The sequence below is a fragment of the Channa argus genome, chromosome 19 (genome assembly GCF_033026475.1).
Source record: "Channa argus isolate prfri chromosome 19, Channa argus male v1.0, whole genome shotgun sequence".
In the NCBI taxonomy this organism is placed as follows: domain Eukaryota; kingdom Metazoa; phylum Chordata; class Actinopteri; order Anabantiformes; family Channidae; genus Channa; species Channa argus.
Window position 1 is genome coordinate 7653045 of NC_090215.1, and position 26734 is coordinate 7679778.

The window sequence follows — 26734 nt, forward strand, 5'->3', positions numbered from 1 at the left end:
GATACTGTTTATTTTTCTTTCAATCAGCCCAGCACAAGGGAGTTTGTTTACAAGAGGATAAAAATGTAAACATGTCAAGACAAAATTTACATAGTAGTGTTGTGTGGACGAAGCCTTAAAAGGTTATGAAGCTTTCTTTCTCTTTATACTGAGACTTTCAACAGAAAGCGCGACATCTGGCGGTGGGAACACGTTACATTTGCCATTTAAGCATGGAGCCAAAAGCTCTACAATACCTCACTGGTTTAAAAGCAAGAATGTCACATTGATATCATTTACATTTACATTTAATCATTTAGTAGACATTTTCATTCAAAGTTACAAGTGAGGAACAAACCAAGCAAAATTCTATGTCAAGGAGAAAACATCAAAGCAAAGTCCTACCAAAAAAGGTTTTAAATTTCATGAGATGCAAGTGCAAGAAAGAGCAGATTACATTATTACATTTTCATTACAGGGCATTGCAGTAATCGGGATATGACCAGCATCTGTACAGTGACTTGGGTTGTATATTCCATTAGGTAGGGTCTGATCATTTGGATGTTGTAGAGGGCAAATGTGCATGGTCTAGAGACTGAGGAGATGTGGTCCTTAAAGCTCAGTTGGTTGTCGATGATGACCCCCAGATTTCTGTGGGGACAATCACTGTAGATCCTATGTTGATGCTGATGTTGTGTTTTGTCAAAGGTCTGGCTGGGAAGACAAGAACGTCGGTCTTGGAGAAGTTGAGCTGAAGATGTCTCTCTCTCTCATCCAGAAATGCATAATGAGACAGTGGAGTCATCCGATGAGAAGGACAGGAAGAGCTGTGTGTCATCAGCATAGCAGATATAACCCGGGGATGTAGTATAGACGGCTTCTTTAGCAATATGCTACAATTCTGCAGTTAATGCACATTATTGTACAACTTGCTATGCTTGCTATGCTGAAGGTATTAGTAAATGTAGAAGCTCTGGTCTTCCCAGCCAGACCCTCCCAACAGCACCAGCACCAAGCCACTTTTGTTATTGTTGACTATCGTTTCTTCATATTCCACCAGTTTAGATGCAATGCTTAAATGCAAAATTAATAGCCTTTGTTTTACTTGGTTTTGACTTGTAGCTCCTTTTAAAGTCAATACTAAAATTGACTTTAATTGATGAAAAAATCAATTAAAGTCAATTTTATTTCATCTAACATTCTGTATCAAATCCTTTTTCAGCCATTAACTGCTGAACATAAAAAACACACACATAAAAAAAAAACCCATAGTATCTCAACTTATACTTCTCTCACATGGCTAAAATGAGAACTGGACATCTGTAGATGACATCTCACTGGGGGATTATACAACACACAGTACCATTTGTTGTAAATGTTGGATAGGAAGCTTCAAATGTTGTTAATGTTGGCAGGCTATGCGTCTCACCAGCTAAACTAATATGGTATGAAAATGAATGTGCCAGTGTGAGAAGGCTACAAATGGGAAGAAAAGGAGCACGATTCCCAGAACACGTGTGCCACTGTGGGTACATGATGCCATTAGGCCTTTTTTATGTGATTCTCTATGAGGGGAAAGTCGATCAACTTGTGAAAAATAGGTTTTCCATGCAGAGACAAGCTTTCCACAGCATGAAGTAAACTAAATTTGTAACTTGCATCAATTACAATTAGTTATCATCCAGCTCAAATAATACAAAAAAACTTAATTACTTTTATTCCAAAACAGAAAACACAAATAAAACACTTAAATGCTCCTAAAAACAACCTAGCTTGGATTATTTTTACATTAGGTGTGAAAATGTACAACACAGTTGTTGAGCTGAACTAAACAATACAAACAACTTCCTGTTTCAAAGTTTTCTGTTGTCATCATCTCAGACTTTGTAATTTTCATACCATTTATTTAGTAGCTGTTACTGACAATAATATTTATTGTCAGTCTATTTGCGCTTTCCAAATTTGCCTGGTGTGGCTCCAGTCTTCTTCTTTTTTATCGCTGACCCTTTAGTCTCAGGTTTATCTGCCTACAGGAGAAAAAAAGAATAAGACTAAATAAATTCAACATTGAACTTCAGCATAAAAATAAAGCTGCCATCTTAAAACATCCACCTTCTCTGTAGGGATAAAAAGGACTATACAAATACAGTATTCATCAATGTCATACCACACAGCATTTTTTCTAAATGTACCTTCCGTTTTGAAGAGAGAGATCCAGTGACACTGAAGAAAGAGTCCAGTCGTCCCTGTGTGCTGCCCTGTCTGCTCTTCACAATTTTCTTACAGCCATTACGGATTCTGTCTTCACTGAACAAAGACACACAAATAAATATTTCCTACGTGCAATGCTAAGTTTATGTTTTAATTGTTCAAAAGCAAAAAGCAGCAACTGGGTTGGTAGTAACATGGTACTTAAGAGTAAAGCTCCATGTGCCATTAGAGTTTGCATCATACTACATGGTTTTGGATGATTTTGTTACTAGTCTACATCTGTGCTTCTCATTCTGTCACATCATAAAAACAGTGTAGAGTGTTTAAAAATGATCATAATCAGGGTCTCAGGCATTCATCCATACAAACACAATATCAATGAATAAGCAGGTACAAGTCTTTCTTTGTCACTGTCATTCAACACATTTGCTTCATAATGATTCAGTTGATGACTGTCTGTGCTGTTCACTGGCCATCATTGCAGCTTAGTGGTCAGATGTTGTATAACCAGCTGTTTTGATTAAATGCACAGCAGCAACCAGCACCAACAGCTTGGCCACTTTCAGCGCAAAGAGACTCAACAAAACAGGTAAAGCAGATAATTCCGACATGCAGCTCTTTGGTAAAGAGAACCTGCTGATGCCTCACCTGAACTGCTTCTCATTACACATGAATTGGATCAGTCCCTCCTCGTCTGGCTCGTTCCACTTTAGATCCACTGAGGAACAGTCCACCACTTCTGGCTTCAAAAACAAAGCCCTGGCCTCTTTGTACAGCCAGTCCTCTGGAGCAGGGTGCTTCTGCGTTGAGGCAAGGAAGAGATGCAATTACACACACAAAAACAAAATCAAAACTGAACTCCCTTGTTTAACTACAGCATAGTAGTAAGCATGAGCTTACGCTGGAATCAATGTTTTCAAGGATCTCCTCAATGCAGCTGTGCTGCCTTATCAGGTCAATGGCTCTCTTAGGGCCAATACCCTTGATGGTGCCACAGTAGTCACAGCCCAGCAGAATACAGAGGTCTACAAACTGGAAAGAACCATAGAAGAGAGGGATTAGTACAAGTCTGAAATTAACCCTGTACGATACAATATGGTGCATTCATGTGTACAGTTCTACAGCATATGCTATTCTGACAGTGCTCTGTGGGATTGACAATCAGGATGATAAAAGCAATTCTTGGATTTTACCCCAAATATAAACATTTCACTGCTAATTATAAAAAATGCTTCACCTTTTAAAAAGTCAGAGAAAAAAGTTACCTGTTCATTGGTCAGGCCCATGTCCTGTATGAGGCGACTGAAGTGAAACTCTTGAATAGGAAGTTTTCTGAAACAAATAAATTACTCTATGTATTATAAAAATTAAAAAAACAGAGTAATGAATACTATTTGTGTAACACTGCCCATGTTGCAAGCTCTCCCAGACTTTTAATATAAAAAATTATTCAAAGCTTAGATTTGTTAGTATGGTATGGTACAAACTAAGTACAAGGCTCCTAATGACTCATTATGACACAAACAGCAATGCCAACATCAAAGTTATTACACAGGAGCTTTGCAACTGTAATGAACAGTACAACTCTTTATGGCCCTATTATTTGTAGCATATAGTGCAGTAGTTCCTATAATGAAATTCAGAATTGCTCTCACTGATTACAAGTTATTCGGCCTTATTTTGCCAACAAATTATGCATATACATAATATTTATTCAGAGAAAACATAAAGTCAACTCAAATTTTCAAACATTTCTAATAGTGGATATTAATGATATCCAGCATTACTTTGCTTCACTGGCGGTGAGGTGTCTGAGAAGGACATTTGTGCCAAAGGTCAGCCCGTCCATATCCTCAGTTGCTGTGGCAAAGACTTTCCCTGCTTTAACCAGAGCAGCACAGCTGGCCTCGGCCTCACATGGAGCCTAAAACACAAAACACGCTTCACAGAATTATTCTGCCCCAATTTTCCAGTTGAACCTGATTTCTCTGACATGAGGACACTTAAGAGGGCAGGTATGTAGTAAAAATGTAAAGCGAGGTTAATTTATTGAACTACAATAATTATAAATTTAAAGATTTTTAAATTAAAAGTGAAGCAAATTTTTGTTCTAACCTCAATGTATGGTACTCCCATTAGGGTCAGCAGCTTCTTGCACTCATCATTATGGTGCTTGGTGACTTTCACTAGGCGTTTGGTGAATTTGTCAATATTCTCTTGTTCCCCTAGATTGAGACACAAAAAGAGACAGCTGATATGATTACATTTTTACCAAAAAACAAACAAACTTGATCACATTAATTTACATTACTGCTAACCTGGCAAAACAAATTGACTGTGATAAGATATACTGTACATAAAAAACAAATCCAGAAACCAGTCATGATGATGATTTTTAAATGAAGTGTGAAAAAAGGGGTGTACCCATTTCCTGGGCTTGAGCAAGCATCTTCTCAGCTTCTGCCCTCCTTTCCCCTCTCTTCTCTAGCTGAGCAAAGACAAGAGCAAACACAGAATGTGAAAAAAATCAGTACTAGTAGGCTACAAAATAACAAAAAATTCATTGTTTTAATAGGAGAGCAAAAGTATGTGTCTTATTACAGAAGCTGTCGACTAACGTGCCAGTTTTTACCATAGTGTTTAGCTGACAGAACACAGAACAACACTGGATATATATAAAGAAGACCACTTTGCAATTTTTACAAGATCAATATGCAAAGAGAAAAAGGTGCAATACAGTACTAACCTCTGCTGATTTGAGCTGGGGTGGTTTGCCATCAAACACATACACAGGTTTGATGCCGTGTTCCAGCATGCGGATTGTTCGGTAGAACATTCCCATGAGGTGGCTGAAAGAAAGAACCAGCAGGTGGCCAAAAAATATCAGTATTAAAATCAACTTTTTTTTCAGACTTTAACAACTTGCTCTACAATCAATCTAAGAAGTAAGTATTGTTCCATAAATGTGTCTATAGATATGTCTTGAATTGATGGAACTTTACCTTGTTGTCTCTCCATCTTCATTCTGCAAAACATTGCCATCCTGTCGCACAGCAATCAGGAACTGATATATGCACATTGAGGCATCTATAGCAATTTTCCTACCTGAGAAGGTTTAGAGAACCAGTTTGTAAATCACTCAGTATGGAAAAATAAATTTCCCAAATAAAGGAATTTTAATGTAACACTATGCAGTGTTAATGGGAATCACTGTATACTACTATTACTGGATTACAAAATAGACAAGTATCTTTTTATCTCCCAAGAACAACAACGAAAACAAACAATCAGTATTGAAATTAAAACAACAGTTCACTAGTAGCTCTGTGTGTTACACTTTAAATTAAGAACTGTGTAGCATACTGACTAAAGACATGTAAAAGGTTTTGTTTCTACAAGACATAAAAAAAAAATTACACACTGAGATTCTGAGATCAATAACTTAAAAATCAAATACTTTGAGCTACAATCTGCTACAGCACTGTTTTTCTAAACTTTGATATGATCTCATTCTTATTCTTCGCCAGTCATATCACACTGATATGCAGAATAGTGAACTTGAAACAGTTACCAAAATAATTTTTGATGTCTTGCTCTTTAATGGCACCAGGGGCCTGGTCAGCGATCAGCTTGGCAAGACCATGTATTCCCATCGTGGTGTGAAATCTGAAACACAATGACACAATCTTTGTTTTATTTCCATTCATCCCGACTATATTTTTTAGGAGCCTCAAAAACAAAAGTAAGCCATTGTTTGTTAAAACACGGTCAGCTTTTCCCCATACTTACGGTACGGGTAATAGGAATGGCCAAAAAGGATACGCAGAGGCTCAGGGATTGTTTAACACAGACAAATTCAATAAATTTTTATTTTCCACTTAGTTCTTATCGATCAATAGTGTATTAATTTACGTATCGTATTTGTCTTAAAAGGACGAATAAAAGCAGTAAAAAAGTAACATCTGAAGTGTATTTTACGTGCTGCTTATTATAATTCTGTATTTGAAATTTAATTTGAAAAAAAGATATAGAAAACTGTGGGTGAAAGTATGTATTCCTATGCATAATAAGGATATTGGCACGTATACATAACACATTTCTTCCTTTTCATTAAAGGTTACCAGCAACTTTCATTGAGGGTTTTTGAGGTTAAAGGGTATTATTACTATACCAAATCTGAAGCAATTTTACTATACAGATTTTGTATTATACAGTAGTTATACTGTACAGTTTTTCTTATACCTAAAAGGATCCTCATATTTAGATGCTCATAAAAAGCTTTCCTTTAGAGGTTACCAAAAACTGCACAATCCCCGACCTTTTACGCATTCCTTTAGGCCATTCCTAGTACCCATACCGTAAGTACAGGGGAAGAGGGCAACGAAACAACGACGGCTCACTTCAACTGGTGCAGCCGCTGCAGACAAGACGGGATAATACACGAGCCAGCGTTTACGTCACGCTTCTTTGACACGCATAGGCGCAGCAGATAACAGTGCCAGCTCTTAGTTACTGGTTATACCTGAAGTAAAATATGAGCAATCAAATGAACGCGGAACATATTAAATTGATGGATTTTCCAATAAGTCTGAATTGTACGATGTGTCGTGGCTAACTTTGCTGCACCGAGGTGGGTAGGGAAGGTTGCAGAACAGCGGTTAGCTTTACGGCTGAAAACATAAACAATAAAACACGTATTATGATATCGATAGTGTTAGCAGACACACATTAACATCTCGAAATTTAAATGTTTAGCTGGCTTAAACACTGTTTATAACGGACTCACCACCTCTAAGCTATTTTCCCAAAGCTTGTGCACTGGCTCCGCTCTCTCCGGCGGGAGGATCTGAGTGTGGTTCGCGGGAAATCAAATCGCAGGCATTATGTGTCGAGTGGCGCATTCTGTAACTCTAGACAACCGAGGCAAAACTCAGAGGGAACAACCGAGCATCGATAGTGCAGGTTTGATTAAAATTGTCTGACTTAAACAAAAGAGTACCGGAAGAGCTTTTTTTTCATTTTTTTTTGTTTTCTTTATTGAACTACTGCATTACCAATGATCCACCAAACGAAGAAAGATAACACTAATAATAACAACACTAATCATGATAATTTATTATTATTAGAGTGAGGGTTAGGTAATTCTTATATTCAGGTTTAGCGTAAAGAGCTGTGAAATGCATTGTGTAAACGAATGTCTTAATAAAAATAAAAAGCAGTTTGTGTGTTTTTGTGCTTGCTAGTGAGGATCAGAAAAAATATTTTACTAACAGAGTGAAGATATTTTGGGGAAGTGACCTGATCTTCACAACTTCAAAGGCCTATTTGATGGTTAAGAGATAAATGTTAGAATAGGTTTAGGTTAGAGTTATGCATTATGGATGTAGTGAGAGAGCACATGAAGTTAGTTGGTGTGAGAGAAGAGGATGCAGAGGACAGGGTTAGATGGAGGCACATGATTCGCTGTGGCAACCCCTGAAAGGCAACAGCCTAAAGGAAAAGAAGAGGTTAGAGTTATGCATATGGTTGTGATTGTTAACATTAGGCTAAGGGGCTGGATAAATTGATTATTTCAATGAGTGTCCTTACATAGTGTTTATTGTCTTATTCCACTGTATGTTTTTTTTGGTTAGGTTATGTGCAGCCTTTTAAAAGAGAGAATCTAATAGTCAATAGTCAATCTAATCCATTGACTGAGTGCAACTGCTGCTGCACTGTCTGATCTGCTCTCCATTTAGTTTGTTTTTTCACCCATGATTAGCTCATTTGGTACAGTCCTTTTTCAAACTGTCGAAAAAAGCTGGTTGAAGCCCCAAGACAGAGAACTGGTGACTGGTAAGACCTGTGAAAAAAAAGGTAACTTTTCTCTGGGCTTCATGAAGTAAACTTGAATCAGTAATCAATAAAGTTTTTTGGAAAAAAGGTTCATAGCGGCTGGAAGGATATCCGGTATCAAATACAATCGAGACGATTCAATGTTGAGTTTTCGCTGGCGTTAAAACAAAAATTCTATTCAATTAGCTTGTGGGAAAAGACATATCAAGCTAGCTTCGAGGAGGCGTGTCTTCGTTTCTCCGCCCACTCCGGAAAACTCCACAGAGCCGTCGGTATTTTTATTTTTTAAGGTGACGTGGTGCGGAACCGCTTCTTTAACGTTGTCTCGTGTCAATAAAATGCACTATACCCGGATATGAACACACCGAAAGCAAAATACTTTGCGATACAAAACACTGGTGGTTTCGAGGATGTTTAGCTAGTTGTGAGCGTTACACCGAGCTTCACCTTCTAAGCAAACCGGGGCAGATAAGAGCCTGACGGGGCCTGAAGTTCGAGGAATCCGGCGAATAAACCGGTTCTGTAGGATCTGCAGCATCGGGGTGAAGTGACACAGCGGTGATTCAGGTAGGGAATAATATGCTAACTGCATTTCTGTGAGCCTTCACGGGCTCAACATGAAAATTGCGTTTCAAGTGTTGGTGTGCAGTTTTTGTTTACACATGAATCCCTGAGGCCCCTCATCATCATCTCAACGAGGTAAGTGGCATGTGCTCTGCGTTTAGTGACACTTGAACACTTATACTAGTAATGGGGAAATAGTCAAATTTAGCCATTACGTAGACATTAGTGGAAAAGATATCTGGGTTGGCTGTTTATAATGATCCAGAAGAGATGACTAAGTATTAAATCATAAGCGAAACTACAGGGGCTTTAGCAAAAATAATTTCAATTAAGAGCTTTGCAAAACTACAGGGGCTTTAGCAAAAATTATTTCAATTAAGAGCTTTGGTGCTGACCTGGAATTACAGAGTTCAAAAGGGCTAGAAATGAAGCTGTGATCCTACTCTGAAAACATAAGAAGAGAGTCTGACACAGACCATTACTGACAAATAATCAGTTGGTGCCAGCATGAAGCTGTTTTATCAGCTGCTCTGGTCTGAAACCAGTGCATCTTTCAAATCTATTTCAGTGTCATTGGGGCACTTGGACATCATGATATTTGAAGAAGTAAGCAGATGTAGGCAGAAAACATAAGCTAGTGTGATGATGAACACCCTAGGATATGATTGCAAAACCATTATTGCAACATAAAGACAACGTTTGTATTGCTGCAGCACTTGATCTGTAAGGCTAGATCCTCTGCATCAAAAGTGATGATAGCTTTTCTGCTTTTTAAGGCAATAAAAATAACTATAACTTTTTAAAGACACTGATGAATCATTTATTATAATTATCAATATTATTATAATTCTTAGATTATTATTACGGGGCCTATTAAAAAAGTATTGGCATAAAATTTTCATGTTGTGGATTTGATGCATAGTCTTTCCCAGAGCAGCATGCAAAGTCAGTGTTTTCTAGTCCCCTAAACTCAGACAGATAAAAAGTGTGATCAATCGAATCATAAATCCACCCCTGACTGATAGTCAGTTTCTTTTTACAACGTGGGTGGATGGACATTGCATTAAATTATATATTTATGCCACTTGACATATGACTCTTCACAGTGTCCCTTGTGAGATGATAAACTGTCTGTCTTTACAACAGGGGACATGCAGTGTGGAATAGGACACCTGCCTGGAGGTTGCCAGAGGACAATGGTCCTGCACTGCGTCCTGTTTCTGTGGTTGTTCTCCGGCTGGACAGTGGGTTACAAGCAGGGGGACAATGTGACTCTCTATGTCAACAAAGTGGGCCCTTATCATAACCCCCAAGAGACATATCACTACTACACCCTGCCTGTTTGCAGGCCAGATAAGGTGAGTCTGTTCTGTTTCACTGTGCATATCTAGTTGTTGTAACACACAAAGGATTGAGGCTACTTGAGACACCAATGTAAGGATAACACCTAAAAGACACATCAGAAAGATGCTGTATATTTATTTAACCACAAAACTACAGTGATTTCCTACAGCCAGCCAACTGGCATTTGGACAATGGAACATTCCTTTATACCCCTCAATGTCTATTTTGGAAGTTGCTGCAATACTGAATATGTTCCTAGCAAAGATATTTATGCATTTATAGATAATTTCACGTTCAGGGTTAATGCCCCATTGCATCTGTTGTAAAAAAAAAAAAAAAGGTTTCATATTGGCATCATTGCTGTCAGCATGGTGGCTTTTATAACTCATATAAATCATTGTTGATATTGAAGAATGTGTTTGGGGAGTAATTTTTTCCATGACCGAACAGAATGAAGAGTAATTTGAAAGCTAAGAGGAAAAACACAACCCTGCATGATCAAAGCTCGTTTCCACTTCAAATTTTTTGGCTACTGGTTCATTCCAGTGCACAGTGACCCATGGGAAATACAGCCTCAAGTGTTGAGAGTCACGTTGTATCAGTTAGCCAGTTATATTACATTCCAAACGGATCAACAGGCAAGAAAGAAGAAATCAAAGAGAAATTCTATAATGCAGTCAATTTCCCCAATGTGCTGGGTGCAATTGACTGCACTCATATTCACCAAAAACACACCCTTCATCAAACTAGCACATTTACAGAAACAGCACTATGTTATGTCACTACCCTTGCCGCTCAATAGATAAATTATGAGAGGTTATGGGGATTTCGATTTGATTGGAAGCTGCAAAATAAAACCACAGTCTGACCTGTGTCCACTGAGCAGCTCTAGTGGAGCTTTTGGGGTTCAGGCCATTGCTCAAAGGCACCAGTGTAGTGTTAATGATGTAGTGAAGCAAATGGCATTTGGACAATGGAACAAAAACAGGAGGACACTGTATTACCCAAGTGAATTACAATGTATATCATCACTTTTATCAGTCAGGGGTGGATTTATAATTGGATTGATGACAGTTTTTATCTGTCTGAGTTTAGGGGACTAGAAAACACTGACTTGGCATGCTGCTCTGGGACTATGCATCAAATCCACAACATGAAAATATTATGCCAATACTTTTTTAATAGGCCCAATAATAATAATCTAATGGTTATAATAATATTTATAATAATAATAAATGATTCATCAGTGTCTTTAAAAAGTTAGTTATTTTTATTGCCTTAAAAAGAGGAAAAGTTATCATCACCTTTTATGCAGAGGATCTAGCCTTACAGATCAAATGCTGCAGCAATACAAACGTTGTCTTTATGTTGCAATAATGGTGTTGCAATCATATCCTAGGGTGTTCATCATCACACTAGCTTATGTTTTCTGCGTAGATCTGCTTTATTACCATTGTAGTGTTAATGATGTAGTGCTCACTGCTTGCTATCCCACTTTTATGTGTTCACAAGACATTCTCCCAAACTATTTTTGCGCTTCTAAATACCTCTTGACAATCTAACCTGTCAATCCTGTTTTGTGGCTAACAAGGGGTTAGCATCCTCCAGTGGTCTCTGTGCGTTTCGGGTCATTTTTCTGCTAGACAGTGATCACTGACAAATCAACGCCTGATTCCCAAAGATTGTCTCAGATCTGTTGGACAGATGTTCCCAATTTATACCGGGCTCGGACCACCACTGCCAGTCCCAAAACCTTACCTTACCACTTCTAAATTATTATTACAAAATTTCCATTTTGGTAAGTTTGACCAATGTCTTTGTTTTACTCTCATTTGTCAGTCTCAGTTCTTTGGTCAACTTTCATCTGAGAGTTCTCTTATGCAGTACTTGCATTACCAAGGTATTTAACACACCCTAGCGAGGGGAAACACCTGTTAAGCCATGTGTCCTAGACACTGTTATGTCCTGAAATAGAGACTGTTCTGTAGAAACACAGCCGTAATGTAAAATTTCATGCTACAATGTGCAACTTAAACAGTGGGCTAACATTTTGGCTTCTGTTTCCTAAAACAAGTCGGGTCCTTATATGAACACTGAAACAGTTTTTACTTGCTGTAACCATCCCTTCTGTTAATACAGGCCCTAAAATGATCCTTTCAAATGATACCTATTATCTAAGTAATTTGGGGTTGGGTTGCGGGAATCCAGAGTTCTTTCTGTGTAAAATTGTAATAAAAAGTTTATCTGAAGACAATAAAAGGCTTCAACGTCCCAAATTAATCACATTACATAGATGTATTCGAAATTTGCAGTGTTGTTAGTATAAAATTTACTCCAATTTCTTTTGACTCCAAAACTCAACAGGAAAACACTGTCAAGGGAAGGCAAGTGGGAATTGTAAATTTAAAAAATCTAGTGGAAAAATTTCCATTTGATTTAATAAACTCAGACCGCTTAGATACACATTTAAAAACATTTTGCACAGAACAAGAACTGAAGAGTTTGGCCCAAATCACTTCCATTGAAAGATCCTTAAAATGAAAGAGAACATAATAGATCTGTTTTAAACTTATAAAATGTTGAACGATGGCCATAAATGGCAATATTGTCGCTTTTGTGTCTGAATACTTTGTAAACCCACTGTATGATCATAAATTTGGGTTCAATAAAATGACACTAAGATGGTATTTTTTTTTGTTCTACCAAATAAAACGACTATTACGTGAAAGATGTGCAAAATTTTACTAGAAGGAATGTTAAAAACATTTTTTTTGAAGCACTATAAAATACAAGCGTTATCATTTCGAAGCTTTCATTTTGTGCTATATACTTGCCCACCTGCTTGCTGTTGCAAGATCATACCTGTCAACATAACACAAGATTTGTTCCTTTTTATTTTTTCGGTTTAATTCTTGACTTGGCTTTGATGAAAAATCATTGTTGAGAGTGAGCTTCTGTTGTTTCATGCCCAAATTTATCACAGCAGTAACGGAGCTGTGTTTAAATGTTGTAACTGCCCCATAGCAGACAATGTGCTGTTTTGGAATCACTTGGTCACTGAATTATGACAAATTATATTTCTATCCTGCTTTTGTCACTTCTATAGGTGCACCACAAGTCCCTCAGTCTGGGAGAAGTGTTGGATGGTGACAGGATGGCGGAGTCATTATATCAGATCCGGTTCAAAGAGAATACAGAGAAAAAAACTCTCTGTCAGCTCACACTTTCAGAGAAACAGGTATTACTATAGGCACTTTGTAAACTACCACACATGCTGCCACACAAATAATGCGTATTATTGTCTTTTGTCACTGCTGAGAAGCTTTTGTATATAAAAAGTCTGGTTTGGATTCTGGGGAGAGAAGTGATTAGACAGAGCAACTACAGATGTTTCATTTTTGAAAGTTTGAATCCTGCTTTAAGATCTACCAAACCGCAATGGCAAAGATATCCCAGCAAATATTAGTTGTGCTGGAAAATGTGGATATGTTTAAATGTTTGTATGTTTTAGGTGGACCAGCTCCGTGAAGCTATTGAAGAGCTGTACTACTTTGAATTTGTCCTGGATGACATTCCAATCTGGGGGTTTGTGGGATACATTGAAGAGAGCGGCTTCTTACCTCATAGCCACAAGGTAAATCATTGTAGCTCTCAGCACCCCCAGCACTGATAAACCTGGTACTTAGCAATTGGGGATAACTGGTTGTTACAGTCACTAAGTTTATGTAAAGCCTTTTATGACCTACAGCAATGTCAGTCAAATTGCTATTTTTTATCTTTAAAAATGAAAGTTCAGGGTAAAAAGATCATACCTGCCATAGTGTTCAATTATGTGAATGATAACTGTATGTGCTGGTGACTTTGTTAGATTTCCTACAACTATGATAATCTTGCCTAAACAAAAAAAATATTACTCTTTAAAAAGTATACACATCCTTTAACGGGACAGGAGACCGGGTGGTGGCTAAAAGGGAGGCAGGCTGAGAGCAGCAATTCTTAGCTGCTACATCTGTATCAGTTTAGTTGAGTTTATTCTTTATTGTGCTTCTGAGGGCTTGTGAGATATGTGTGGTAGACAGGACTTATAAGAGCCAGAGAGACGGTGTACATTTATTAAGGTTCATCTTTATGTAAACTCCTATTTGTCTCCCTATGTTTCTCTTACTGCCCTTTCCTCTCTCTCCTCCACCAGGTGGGTTTGTGGACTCATCTAGATTTCAACATCGAATTTAATGGTGACTCTGTCATCTTCGCCAATGTCTCAGTGAAAGATGTCAAACCTGTTCCACTGGAGGAAGGGGCAGGCGCAGCAGTGGGTGGAGTTGGCGTGGGTGGTGGAAGCCTCACGGTCACCCACACCTACAGCGTTCACTGGTTTGAGTCGACTCTGCCTCACGCCCGGAGAGCCGAGCGCCTCCGAGACTACTCGTTCTTTCCCAAAACACTGGAGATCCACTGGCTGTCCATCATCAACTCTTTGGTGCTGGTGGTGCTGCTGCTGGGCTTCGTCATCATCATCCTTATGCGGGTCCTCAAGAATGACTTTGCCAGGTCAGTTAGCAAAGCAGTATGAGATATTTGTGTCCTCAACATGAAAGATCCTACTAAATGAGAGGATATCAAACAGTTTCAGTACAAACCAGCATCCCTGGTGTTTGTTTCACACCTCATTGAAACAATGTTTTGTGAATTGGGAAATGCCTAACACTATGAAAAGTATAAGCACATAACTATGTTGCTTTGGGGCTTTAAAGGTGAAATTTGAATACATTGTCAATCAATGTCATATTCAGCTACATGTTAGAGTTTTTCCTGTGTTCTATCTGCTTGTAGGAAACATTATAACAATCTGGTTAAAAAACACATTTACCTAATTTGCAGATACAATGTGGAGGAGGAGGGTGGCTGTGATGATCTGGACCAGGGAGACAATGGATGGAAGATCATACACACTGAAGTCTTCAGGTTTCCCACTTACAAAAGTCTACTGTGCTCCATTCTGGGAGTTGGGGCTCAGTTTCTTACCCTTGCCACAGGTGATTATTCATCCTCAAATACACACAAACACAGCTAACCTACTGTAACTTAATGTGAACACACACACAGGCTGTTTAACAGAACATCACAGTCACCTTAATGTCTACTCATTGTTATAGCAATCATCGTAATGGCGTTGCTGGGAATGTTCAATGTGCACCGCCATGGTGCCATAAACTCAGCTGCCATCGTCCTGTATGCTCTGACCAGCTGTGTGTCAGGCTACATCTCATGCAGCTTCTACACGCAGATCAATGGCCAGCGCTGGGTGTGGAACATCATCCTCACTTCATCTCTCTTCTCTGGTGAGTCTTAGGAGACTGATTTGGGATTATTTACTTTGTTTTACTATCCATTTATTAATGGATATTAATAGATTCAAGGTATCTCATCCTACTATGTTCTCATACCCATTTATTTTGCATGGAAGAGCTCTTTAGTTCCTTTTTTTTCCCGTCATGACTCATATTTTTTGAGAACGAATTTTAGGAAGACATGTCGAACTCCTACTGAAGATTTATATATTGAAAATTTGCCCTTGAAATGGTGTCTATAGATCTAAATTAATAGGTTACTTTATTAGAATTAGGCTAAGTATTCGTTCATCTTCCTATGTATTCATCATTCATTAGCTCATATTTTCAACACTCAAAATTACTCAAAGCGTGATTTTAGAAACCTATTTAAAACGATGCCTATACCAGCGTTTACCTGCTTGGTCGTTTATTCCCACAGCTCCTCTGTTCCTGACGTGGAGCATAGTGAATTCGATTCACTGGTGGAGCGGCTCCACTCAGGCTCTGCCGGCCACCACTGTTCTACTTCTCCTGGGTGCTTGGGTGCTGGTGGGCTTCCCCCTCACCGTCATCGGTGGCATCATGGGAAAGAATCGAGCCGGCAGCTTTCAGGCGCCCTGCCGCACTCGCAACATCCCACGACAGATCCCGCCACAGCCCTGGTACAAACACACAGCTGTGCACATGGCCATTGGTGGCTTCCTGCCATTCAGGTTAGTGGTTCTTGAATGTGGAAACGTGGTTAAAAAAAAATAAATAAAATGTTTACAGCATGAAGTGCCAGCGCCCCATACTGCATGAAGCGAAATATGGGACATTTTATTGTCAATAAATGAAAATATCATTGGTGGGGGCGGCTGTAGCTCAGTTGGTAAGGTAGTCGTCCAAGTTATCCCCAGTCCCGGCTATATGTCGAAGTGTCTCTGGGCAAGACACTGAACCCCTAACAGCCCATTCCCCTCCCCAGCTGTGCAGTGTCGGTCCAAGCCCGGTAGAAATTGGGGAGGGTTGCGTCAGGAAGGGCATCCGGCGTAAAAACTGTGCCAAATCAACATGCGGACAGTGATCTGCTATATCTCTCTCTCTCATTGGGGGTTTGTTGAGCTTCTGTGTTACTTTTATATGCTTGAATTCAATTATTAACATGCTTATTTCCTCCTTCCCATCTTTTCTCTCCTTTAGTGCCATCTCAGTGGAGCTGTACTACATCTTTGCTACTGTTTGGGGCAGAGAGCATTACACTCTATATGGCATCCTGCTGTGTGTCTTTGCCATCCTCCTCTCAGTGGGCGCTTGCATCTCTGTGGCACTCACCTACTTCCTACTGTCAGGCGAGGACTACCGGTGGTGGTGGCGGAGTGTCCTGAGCACTGGTTCCACTGGCCTCTTCATCTTCGTTTATTCCGTTTTCTACTACCGGAACCGATCCTCTATGAGTGGACTGGTGCAGAGCACAGAGTTCTTTGGGTACTCTCTTCTCACGGCACTGGTCTTTTCACTTATGCTGGGCAGTGTGTCATTCTGGGCCTCGCTGGCATTTATTCGGTACATCTACCGTAGCCTCAAGATGGACTAGACAGGACTAGACATTTCCTCATTTCACACATGGACAATCTTCATTCTCCTCTCTTGCTCTTTCACACACACACACACACACACACACACACACACACACACACACACACACACACACACACACACACACACCTCCACACCTCCTGTGGGGTAAATGGGAGGAGAAACAGGGGCCTTTACCTTGATTTAACAGGAATCTAATAGAGCCTGGAGCTATTATTGTTGTAATAAAGGACAGTTGAATGGTTGGATGGACAGAAGTGTGTCGGGAGAGGGTGACCTTATATTAAATGAAAAAATAGGATATTTCCGTGCTAATGAATGACTGTGTGTCATCAGGAGTGAATGTGTAAAATATACAATAGGAGCTTATGTAAGTAAATTGATTTGTTCCCTGTACATGTGGCATCATTTGTTTTGGTTCTTTCTTCGTGGTCTATCAAGGCTGAGCAGGATCTACATACTATATCCTTACTTTCCATTTGTTTACTGGATACATATTGCTACATTGTGTTAATATTTCAAATAGTCCCCACACATAAAATTGCAGCACCCAATTAAAAAGTTATATTTTGCACTGATCCTGTCAAGCTGCACATGACCCAGCAGAGCAGAAGAGTGATGCCTTGTAGATTGAAAATTGAAGATGAGCGCAATATTGCCATTATATGTTATGGTCCCCATTGTGATTTTGGTTCTGTTGTAAATATAGTCTTTTGAGTAAAAGCTTTGAATACCAAATTGCAAACTCATTGTGGGTTTTTTTTTAATCCAGACTTGTTTTTCATTTTGATAATTATCTTAATTTCCTGTTTAATCTTTATGTAAAGATTATAGCAAAATCATTTGAAGAATGACAAATGCTTTTTATAATAAGAACTTTGTACCATGGAAATACTTGCACTGTGCATTACTGTTTTTGCCAGTACCTTAATTCCACTAATGGGCCTACTTGGGGGCAAAACTTCAGGTCTTTGAGCACCAGTGACATTTGAAGATTCAGATATCAAATGGCCACACTTCAATGATTTGCATATAAAGCATTGTTTACTTTCCACCAATACCTGGTTAGAGTCGCATAACGTGTCAGAAATTACAGTAGCTTCCAATGTTACATCCCCTCATATGAAATCAAAATATAAACCCTATTAGGGTCACAGCAAAACAAGTCAAATGAAAACCATTGTTGCCACAGTAAGCTTGTATTTACAGGAAAAAGTCACTGGTATACATATACATCAAATTTGTATAGGTACTTTGCTTTGAAGCTGTACCAAAAAAACAAAACTAAAAAAAAAAATACGTTTTATGCACATAGTATCAAGTGCAAAGAACACCCTAAAGTACATTAAGTAGTTGCATATAAAAATAAGACGATGAAAAAAGACACTGAACAATGCATATGTACCCATTAAACTTACAACAATGACCTCAGGTTATTGCAATCTACAGTCAGGAAACTTGAATATAAACATGGCTGTTGTGTTACACAAAGCTTTTAGGCTCATTAACTCTAATCCAGACTACTGGCTGGCACTACGTACAGATCCTGCATTGACAGGCTCTACAATTTTGCTTTCAAAGTTTGTATCAGTGCTATTCGTGGAAGCTAAATTTAATGCATTGGGGTTGTATTCATAATGGGCAACCCCTGGCAGTATGGACCACGCAGCCATCTGGGGCCTGGTGGGCATGGCAGTCTGAGATGTGTTGGAAGACCAGGAACCAGAAGCCAAGCCAGAAGATCCAGCAGCATTGCCCATAGCAGCCAAGTACAAGTTCTGTAGGGGAGTCTCCCTAAAAGGTGCCGCCATCACGGGGTGGTTGTGGTTCTCCATATACTGGGTCTCTCCTTGAGACTGAAAGAAACAAGTAGTGCTTCAAATTAATATCTAATTTAGTAATGGCATCATATTATAATTATAATGTTTTGCTGTTTCATCTCGCCTTTAAGGCCATAACACTACTATGGTTAGGCCTCCATTATCGATGTCTTGCTCTATGTCCAAACCACCATTTCTTGTTATCAGTTAACAAAAACCCTGGGCAGGACAACAGTTGAAATATTCATTCACCTTTACAACATTTTAACCCAACAACGTGTGTAATTGAACAAAAATACAAATAAATTGGAAATCTAAATAGACGTTTTTGCCCTTTCAAATTAAAAATCACAGTTATGCCATTTGGTTAAATGAACCTTACAGGTGGAACGTTTGAGGAGTTGCCGTTGTACACCGTTTTACGATTTGGGCTCTGGGTGATGTTGGAGCGCTCACACAGCCAGGTGTTGTCTTTCTGATGCCTCCTAAGCTTCATTCTTCGGTTCTGAAACCAAGTTTTCACCTACAAACACATTAGATTCCAAGTGTTCACAAAGTGCACATTAGGTTATTTTGTGGTTCCTATGATCTAGCAACCTCTACAAAACTCCTTACCTGTTTGTAACTCAGCCCAATCATTTCCCCCAGACCCTTCATTTCAGCTGGAGTCAGGTATCTCTGAACAGTGAAGCGCTGGACAAGAGCGTTCATCTGCATCTCTGAGAAGGCTGCACGGACCTTTCCTTTAGTGCTTGACTTCGCTGGGGCATTTAGGGGCACATGTAAAAAGTTGCTCTCGTCGGTCTCTGTGACCGGCTCCCCCAAAAGAGAACTGGAGACATGATTGTTGCCGTCGGGGCTCCTGCTGATGGCGTTGTTGCCATGATCTTCCTCCACCCTGGTAGTGGGGTCTGCCTGGGGGAGACTTGTTCCTCCGCTACCTTCAGAGCTCCATGAATCTAAATAAGGAGGAAACAATACATTTAAAACCACTTTGTTTTCTGTTCCATGTTATAACTGCAAGTGAGTCGTTATTATATAGTTTGGCGATAGTCTCGAATTCTGTCGCGAGATGTCGCCACTTGGCTTTGCGTTGTTGCCATGATCTTCCTTCACCCTGGTAGCGGGGTCTGCCTAGGGGAGACTTGTTGCTCCGCTACCTTCAGAGCTCCATGAATGTAAATGAGGAAATAATTAATTTAAAATTCCCCATGTTATTATTATTATTATTATTATTATTATTATTAGTCACGTGAGCTGTTAGTCTCAAATTGTGTCGCGAGATGTCGCCACTTCACTCTCCCAAATAGAGCCAGTAGCGGGAGTTTGGACAAAGCGTCCAAACTCAACTGGACTTCGTGGCCAGTTCTGGAGAAAGAAATACTCGCTTTTAGCATCCAATAGGGAGATATACGGACTATAAAGTAACGTTATGTACATTAAATTCTACAAAGTCTAAATGGGATAAGACGTGAAGCCACTTGTCTGACAACATTAGCGTTAGCTCTGTAAACGGCTAGCTTAGCTCTGATCTAGCCACATACCTGGGGAAACGTGTGCCTCGGAGTCACTGGTTGACTCGCTAGGGCCCCGTCTGACCTCGCTTTCCGCACCGTAGGTAGCCTGCTGTGCCGCTTGACGCAGACAGCCTGCCTGGGTGTCATTGAAGTAGATGACGTTAACCCCGGAGCCCCGGTTTTGGAAAGTGCCAGCATGCTGCTCTGAAATGCCATGCAGAGGCTTGTCCCGGGTATTGTTAATGGCGGGTGCGGCATAGTAGGCCGGCGTTAACCCGGGGTTGTAGTTGCTCAGGTCCATGATCTCTTTCGAGCTGCTCGGGTTTTCGTTGTTTTGATCAAGTTCATGTTGATACATTAAGCCGCAAGCATATGCATAGTATGAACTGTTGTAGTAGTTGTAATTTACCTGCGGCTTCCAGTCTGCCATGTCTCTAACAATAAAAATATTAAAAACGCCAAAATCTAACAAGCAAACAAATTTAAAACAGGACCAGCCAGTATTACTGCTAAAATTACTTAAAATCGAACCTTCATATGAAAACTATGTTTCTCAACCCCGGTAAATAAAGACTACTGCTCCAACTAACCACTTCTGATTACCGGCATCAGGTGTGTTTGGTCAATCAGAATGTGGAAGATACCATTTCAGACATGGGTGACAAGGTAGAAGACACTGAATTCCTATCTTCCAGCTTCTGATTGACTGAACACACCTGATGCCGATAATCATCAGCGCAGGGGTCTTTGAAGACCAGGCTTGATAATCACTGACCCAGTAGACAAATAAACGTAACTCTTCCACAACTGTTCAGACCTTGTTAATTTAAGGATAGTGTAGGTGTAATGGGTGGGTTTTTTGGTTTGAGGTAGTCTGTTGCTCCCGGTATTGTTGGGACTGTAAGTTTTTCTGTGACTTAGATAATTTTTAAATAAATGTTTTTTTTTAATAAATTCTAATTTACAGGTTGAAAGACAAAAAAATGCACTAAATATTAACATTAACAATTGAGCTTAGATTATTTTAGACATACAATGGTTTTTGTGAAGGTTGGATTTTCGAAATATGCAAAGCAGTCACTTCCTCCATGTGTCCGATATCTTCTTGTCTCCCAAAGCGTTTTGTCTTTGAGCTTACGCAGATACGTGATGTTTAGACCTAAATGGCTTTGTGATCAATAAAATACACAGGCCATTAACACTGCTGCGGAATGAGGAAAGAACGTATGGGCAAAATTCACTGTCTCTGGAAGCAGCCATAGCTAGAACAAAGCAGTAAATCTTAGGAATAGAATGAACTATGCGTTAATTGTGTTATGCAAGATTTATTTTCTTTCCCTGTTAAAAACAGTTAACCAAACACCTACAGGCTGTGTTTTGTTGGTTCAGTCAATTGTTGTAAATTGACCAAAAAATGTAAAACAATTTTTGTTTAAGCCTATTTGAGCTCAGAATAATGGTCAAATCAAATTTGCACGTTAAACTTTACTTTCATAGACTGCCAGACCAAATCGTGGCGTTTAAGTTTTTCCAGAAAATGTACAGATGCTATTGAATGGATCATGCGTTTCCCTCTCCGGTGGTGAGATATCGTAATATAAGTGCATGTCCAGTAAAGTAATAATATGAATTCATATTTGGCCCTTCCTCCATAGGCAGAGTGAACACTGTAAATTAGAGCTAAAAAGAGAAAAGAACGTTATTATCTACAAGACATAGCCGAGAAATGAACGATATATTAAAAGGTGTATACTATAGTCTATAGAGACATTCGCCCAAGAACACAATTACATTGGACTATAGATGAGTTGAACAAAGTCGTGTTGTATGATGAGTCAAAGTTTAGGGTGTTTGGATCCAAGTAAGTAACATCTGTCAAACAAAAGGTCATGGATAGAGGACAGATGCCTATCTCACAGTGAAGCATGGAGGTGGCAACATGATGACTTGAGGATACTTTGGCTGTTGGAGAGTGGGTGATCTGCATCATGTGCAAGGCATCCTCAATCAGCATACTACTTCATACAGAGGCATGCTATTTCCTCTGGGCAACAACTAATTGGGGGTAATTACATTTTGCTGCAACACAGTTACCCCACGCTTTCTTTGCAGTTGTGTAATAAATATTTGGAGAAGCAGTAGTTGCTGGAAGACTCTGATTGTTTCACCAGCTCAATCACCAGATCTGAACACCAGCAAGTTGGTGTGGGAGAAGCGGGACCAAAGAGATCTTGAACACTACCCAACCTGCACAGCAGACCTTTCAGAAGTAATGGCCTGGGAGGAAATCTCACTATAATCTAAAACAACTGATCAGTAGAATGCCACACCTTTCTCAAGCAATTATGGAAGCAGTGAATGTTTTTTTTTTGTTGTTGATTAAAGTAAAGTTTAATGTGCAAATTCATATTAAGCATTATTCTGAGCTCAAATTTGCTTAAAATTCAGTGTAGATTTATAAAATAAAGCCAGCCTTTTGGAAAGCAATGTACACCCTTACCAACCTTACTAACTAGTTAATGACCGTAGACTGTCATTGTTTCAACCAAATATGGAATATAACCACCTAGGACAGAACTTTAGCCTGAAAGGACTTGTTGTAGTGTCCTCAACATACGGTGGCATTACATGAAAGTGTGGTTTGTTTTAGCTGAGTGAAAAATAACTGTTTAACAGGCTGTCCATGATACCAACCTGAGCAGCTTGAACCATTTAATAAATTGTAAAATGTGCTTTAGCCTGTGTGTGTACAAGTCAGGATGGAGAGTTCATTTAGATAAAGCATTTACTGATGTTGCTGCACTGAGAACAGGTGTCACTGAACCACATCTATGTCAAAGCATCAGCACTTTAGTGATTTTACACTACACCAAAATAAATTCTATGACTAATTAAAATAGCTCCACTGTTCCGAAGCCGGCTCCGCCGGCCAGCATTGTGCTACTCCTCCTGGGTAATCGGGTGCTGGTTGGCTTCCCCCTCACTGTCCTCGGTGGCATCAACTGAAAGAACTGAGCCTGCAATTTTCAGGAGCCCTGCCGCATTTGCAACCCCCTGCTAAACACCGGCCACTTTACAACACAAAGAGACAGCTTTCTGAGCACTAGTGGCATTTGAATCTTAAGACATTAAATGGCCACACTTCTCTTGATGGCTTGCATATGAAGCATTGTTCACTTCTGCACACAACCATATTAAAATTGCATCATCTTTTAGAAAGTATAGTAGCTCTTAGTGCTACATCCATCAAATTAAATCTGAAATTATAAAAATATATAAATGTAATGTAACCATATTAGGGTCACAGCAAAAATCAAACAAAAAGAAAATTTTGTCGCCAAAGTAAGCTTGTATTTACAGGAAAAAAGTCACTGGTATATATATACATCAGATTTGTATCGGTACTTTGCTTTAAAGATGTACCGCAATAAAAAAAAAAAAGGACGGGCTCCAAGTTGGATCCACCCAGTATCATAAATTGCACACACCAGTGCACATTAAATAGTTGCATATAAAAATAAAACAAGGAGATAAAAAGATATCTTTGAAGAGGAATACAAACAAGGTACATGTACCCAATAATGACCTCTGGTTATTGTAATCTACAGTGAGAAAACTTGAATAAACATTGCTGTTGTTTAACACGGAATAGATTTTAGGCTTATCAACTCAAATCCTACTGACTGGCATTATGTACAATGCCTGTGTTGACGAAGCGGCAGCTGTTGACAGGCTCTATATTTTGGCTTTTGAAGCTTGTATCATAAAAAGTGTTATTTGCAGATGGTGGGTTGAATGCATTGGGGTTGTATTCATAATGGCCAACACCCGGCGGGATGGACCAACCATCCATCTGGGGCCTGGTGGGCACAGCAGTCTGAGATGTGTTGGAAGACCAGGAGGCGTAGCCAGAAGATCCAGCAGTATTGTCCATAGCAGCCAAGCAGAAGTTCATGTTCTGCAGGGGAGGCTCCCTAAAAGGTGTCGGCATCACATGGTGGTTGTAATGCTCCCTGAACTGGGGCTGGGTCTCTCCTTGAAACTGAAAGAAACAAGTAGTGCTTCAAATTACTATCTAACTTAGTAATGGCATCATATTATAATTATACTGTTATGCTGTTTCATCTCGCCTTTAAGGCCATAACGCTACTATGGTTAGGCCTCCATTATCGATGTCTTGCTCTATGTCCAAACCACCATTTCTTGTTATCAGTTAACAAAAACCCTGGGCAGGACAACAGTTGAATTATCTATTCACCTTTACAACATTTTAACCTAACAACGTGTATAATTCATCAAAAACCTAAAAAAGTATGTCAGAATTGAGGAATTTGCTTTTATGTGTTTCCTGATACAAAAGAACAGTTAGACTATTGTGTTATGTGGTGCAAACTACTTACAGGTGGCACGTTTTGGGGAATGTTGTTGTTGTACATGGTTCCATGAATCGGGCCGTTCCTGGTGTTGGAGCGCTCACACAGCCAGGTGTTGTCTTTCTGATGCCTCCTAAGCTTCATTCTTCGGTTCTGAAACCAAGTTTTCACCTACAAACACATTAGATTCCAAGTGTTCACAAAGTGCACATTAGGTTATTTTGTGGTTCCTATGATCTAGCAACCTCTACAAAACTCCTTACCTGTTTGTAACTCAGCCCAATCATTTCCGCCAGATCCTTCATTTCACCTGGAGTCAGGTATCTCTGAACAGTGAAGCGCTGGACAAGAGCGTTCATCTGCATCTCTGAGAAGGCTGCACGGACCTTTCCTTTAGTGCTGGACTTCGCTGGGGCATTTGGGGGCACATGTAAAACGTTGCTCTCTGTGGTCACTGTGACTGTCTCCCCCAAAAGAGAACTGGAGACATGATTGTTGCCGTCGGGGCTCCTGCTGATGGCGTTGTTGCCCTGATCTTCCTTCACCCTGGTAGTGGGGTCTGCCTGGGGGAGACTTGTTGCTCCGCTACCTTTAGAGCTCCATGAATCTAAAAAAGGAGGAAATAATCAATTTAAAACTCCCTACATTATTATTTTTTACTGCATACATTTAAAAACCACTTTGTTTTCTGTTCCATGCTATAACCGCAAGTGAGTCGTTATTATATAGTTTGGTGCTAGTCTCCAATTCTGTCGCGAGATGTCGCCACTTGGCTTTTGAAAATAGAGCCAGTGGCGGGATTTTGAACAGAACGTCTGATTTAAAATGGAACTCGACTGGACTTCGTGGCTAGTTCTGGGGAAGAAATACTCACTTTTAGAGCCAACAGGGATACGTAAGCAGATTAAAGTACAACGTTCTGTGCACAACATTTATTTGGTCTTAACACTAGAAGCTAGTTATCTTTCATTATTAGCTCCTCTCAAACCGCTAGCTTATGTGTGATCTCGACACATACCTGGGGAAACGTGCGCCTCCAAATCACTGGCTGACTCGCTCTCGGTCCGTCTGACCTCACTTTCCGCATCGTATGTAGCCTGATGTGGTGCGGCGTAGTTCGCCGGCGTTATCCCGGAGTTGTAGTGGCTCAGGTCCACGGTGTCATCCAAGCCGCTCAGGTTCCCGTTGTTTTGTTGGGGTCCTTGTTCGTACATGAAGCCACTAGCGTAGGCATAGTATGAAGTGTTGTAATAGCTGTAATTTACCTCAGGATTTGGCTCTGCCATGTCCTTAGCAGTAAAAAGAGAAAAGCGCTAAACTAAAGAAAGTAAAACCAGCTCAAGAACCGCTGCTAAAATTACTCTAAATCGAGCAGGACGATCCTACATATCTTAGCAGACTAAGTATAAAGTAAGTCACCGGAGGGTTTTTTTATATAGGGAAAGTGTAGGTGTTGGGGGGGTGGGGGGGGCATAGGTGGGTGTTTTTGTGTGAGCCAATCTGCTGGTCCCACTGATGGTGGGGCCACAGTTAGGTATTCTTTGGTCGCTTAAGTTAGTTTCTTGTATTTAAATTCTGTTTTTCAGCTTTGCAGCCAAAAAAGTTACAAAATGAAAACCTTAAAAATTGATAACTAACAATGGCTGAGCTGTACATTTAAGATCTTTAAATTAAATATGAAGGCCCCGCTTAATATCTTTTTTTAGTTTGTGATGTCTCAGTATCAGGTATCTGACACGGTATAATGTCTCCAAAGGCCTCTTGTATTTGTAAGCTGTGCTTACTTGATGCATTGTTCCAAATGACTTTATGATTATGAAAATACACACCGCAAATACAGACCGCGCAACGTAAACAACAGGAAAGGCAAAGGGACTTATTAGAATAAGCACGTTTTTTTGAACGGCTCGTTGATACGTAATAAATGGCAATTATTTTATTATAGCCAAATTTCCGTGCCTGTTGTCCACCAGCCATTTGTGAAGTTTTGTGAAGCGATTTAGTTTCTTTAATGACAGTTTGATTTGTCCGTGGCCGTAATACAACGCACTCTGGCTCAGCGATAGAGAGAAGAGAGTGAATAAAAACCAGTAAATCAGAGGGATAAAAGTTTATTTTCGGATTGTTACACAGTTATTATATTTTTAAATCTAAATAAACACGCTGACGTGTGTGTGTAG

At 39.7% G+C, this 26734-nt stretch overlaps 4 protein-coding genes across 7 annotated transcripts; 1 reads left to right on the top strand and 3 right to left on the bottom strand.

The window, feature by feature from the left end:
- Positions 1-271: 271 nt before the first annotated feature.
- On the bottom strand, positions 272-7116 carry fen1 (flap structure-specific endonuclease 1). 3 transcript variants are annotated; one of them, XM_067486822.1, is made up of 13 exons: positions 6977-7116; positions 5762-5856; positions 5193-5295; positions 4937-5039; positions 4615-4678; positions 4306-4415; positions 3978-4114; positions 3456-3522; positions 3091-3222; positions 2839-2990; positions 2172-2286; positions 1877-2006; positions 272-833 (listed from the first exon to the last, which is right to left on the bottom strand). In XM_067486822.1, the coding sequence occupies exons 2-12, from the start codon at positions 5841-5843 to the stop codon at positions 1923-1925; spliced, it is 1149 nt and encodes a 382-aa protein (XP_067342923.1). In that variant the 5' UTR covers positions 5844-5856; positions 6977-7116; the 3' UTR covers positions 272-833; positions 1877-1922. The 3 variants fall into 3 exon arrangements, with proteins under 3 accessions (XP_067342923.1, XP_067342921.1, XP_067342922.1); XM_067486820.1 differs by lacking the exon at positions 272-833 and having other exon boundaries at positions 1674-2006; positions 6977-7115; XM_067486821.1 differs by lacking the exon at positions 272-833 and having other exon boundaries at positions 1674-2006; positions 6980-7097.
- Positions 7117-8027: 911 nt separating this feature from the next.
- Positions 8028-16981, top strand: tm9sf1 (transmembrane 9 superfamily member 1). Of its 2 annotated transcripts, none has more exons than XM_067486599.1 (9): positions 8028-8592; positions 9736-9947; positions 13040-13171; positions 13445-13567; positions 14126-14484; positions 14815-14969; positions 15090-15275; positions 15706-15979; positions 16449-16981. In XM_067486599.1, exons 2-9 carry the CDS (start codon positions 9741-9743, stop codon positions 16840-16842), a joined length of 1830 nt encoding a protein of 609 aa, XP_067342700.1. In that variant the 5' UTR covers positions 8028-8592; positions 9736-9740; the 3' UTR covers positions 16843-16981. The 2 variants fall into 2 exon arrangements, with proteins under 2 accessions (XP_067342700.1, XP_067342701.1); XM_067486600.1 differs by lacking the exon at positions 8028-8592 and adding an exon at positions 8605-8724.
- Positions 16982-17465: 484 nt separating this feature from the next.
- Positions 17466-20749, bottom strand: LOC137104846 (homeobox protein Hox-D3a-like). Its single transcript, XM_067486601.1, has 4 exons — positions 20209-20749; positions 19280-19623; positions 19047-19187; positions 17466-18700 (listed from the first exon to the last, which is right to left on the bottom strand). Exons 1-4 carry the CDS (start codon positions 20609-20611, stop codon positions 18365-18367), a joined length of 1224 nt encoding a protein of 407 aa, XP_067342702.1. The 5' UTR covers positions 20612-20749; the 3' UTR covers positions 17466-18364.
- A 3108-nt stretch (positions 20750-23857) lies between these two features.
- Positions 23858-25840, bottom strand: LOC137105049 (putative homeobox protein NANOG2). The gene is made up of 4 exons (XM_067487000.1): positions 25573-25840; positions 24818-25161; positions 24582-24725; positions 23858-24223 (listed from the first exon to the last, which is right to left on the bottom strand). The coding sequence occupies exons 1-4, from the start codon at positions 25838-25840 to the stop codon at positions 23858-23860; spliced, it is 1122 nt and encodes a 373-aa protein (XP_067343101.1).
- Positions 25841-26734: the final 894 nt, after the last annotated feature.

Bases quoted from the DNA above. Each gene is read 5' to 3' on its own strand.
- fen1 (XM_067486822.1), bottom strand. From the start codon at position 5,843: ATGGGAATACATGGTCTTGCCAAGCTGATCGCTGACCAGGCCCCTGGT. The intron at 4,416-4,614 runs GTACACCCCTTT...GTCTCAATCTAG, and splicing joins TGCTCAAGCCCAGGAAATGG to GGGAACAAGAGAATATTGAC. The intron at 3,223-3,455 runs GTAACTTTTTTC...GGTTCTTTCCAG, and splicing joins TGGGCCTGACCAATGAACAG to TTTGTAGACCTCTGTATTCT.
- tm9sf1 (XM_067486599.1), top strand. From the start codon at position 9,741: ATGCAGTGTGGAATAGGACACCTGCCTGGAGGTTGCCAGAGGACAATG. The intron at 15,276-15,705 runs GTGAGTCTTAGG...TTATTCCCACAG, and splicing joins CACTTCATCTCTCTTCTCTG to CTCCTCTGTTCCTGACGTGG. The intron at 15,980-16,448 runs GTTAGTGGTTCT...TCTCTCCTTTAG, and splicing joins GGTGGCTTCCTGCCATTCAG to TGCCATCTCAGTGGAGCTGT.
- LOC137104846 (XM_067486601.1), bottom strand. From the start codon at position 20,611: ATGGCAGACTGGAAGCCGCAGGTAAATTACAACTACTACAACAGTTCA. The intron at 19,624-20,208 runs GTATGTGGCTAG...CTCCTTATTTAG, and splicing joins CGAGGCACACGTTTCCCCAG to ATTCATGGAGCTCTGAAGGT. The intron at 19,188-19,279 runs GTAAGGAGTTTT...ATGTGTTTGTAG, and splicing joins TTGGGCTGAGTTACAAACAG to GTGAAAACTTGGTTTCAGAA.
- LOC137105049 (XM_067487000.1), bottom strand. From the start codon at position 25,840: ATGGCAGAGCCAAATCCTGAGGTAAATTACAGCTATTACAACACTTCA. The intron at 25,162-25,572 runs GTATGTGTCGAG...CTCCTTTTTTAG, and splicing joins GGAGGCGCACGTTTCCCCAG to ATTCATGGAGCTCTAAAGGT. The intron at 24,726-24,817 runs GTAAGGAGTTTT...ATGTGTTTGTAG, and splicing joins TTGGGCTGAGTTACAAACAG to GTGAAAACTTGGTTTCAGAA.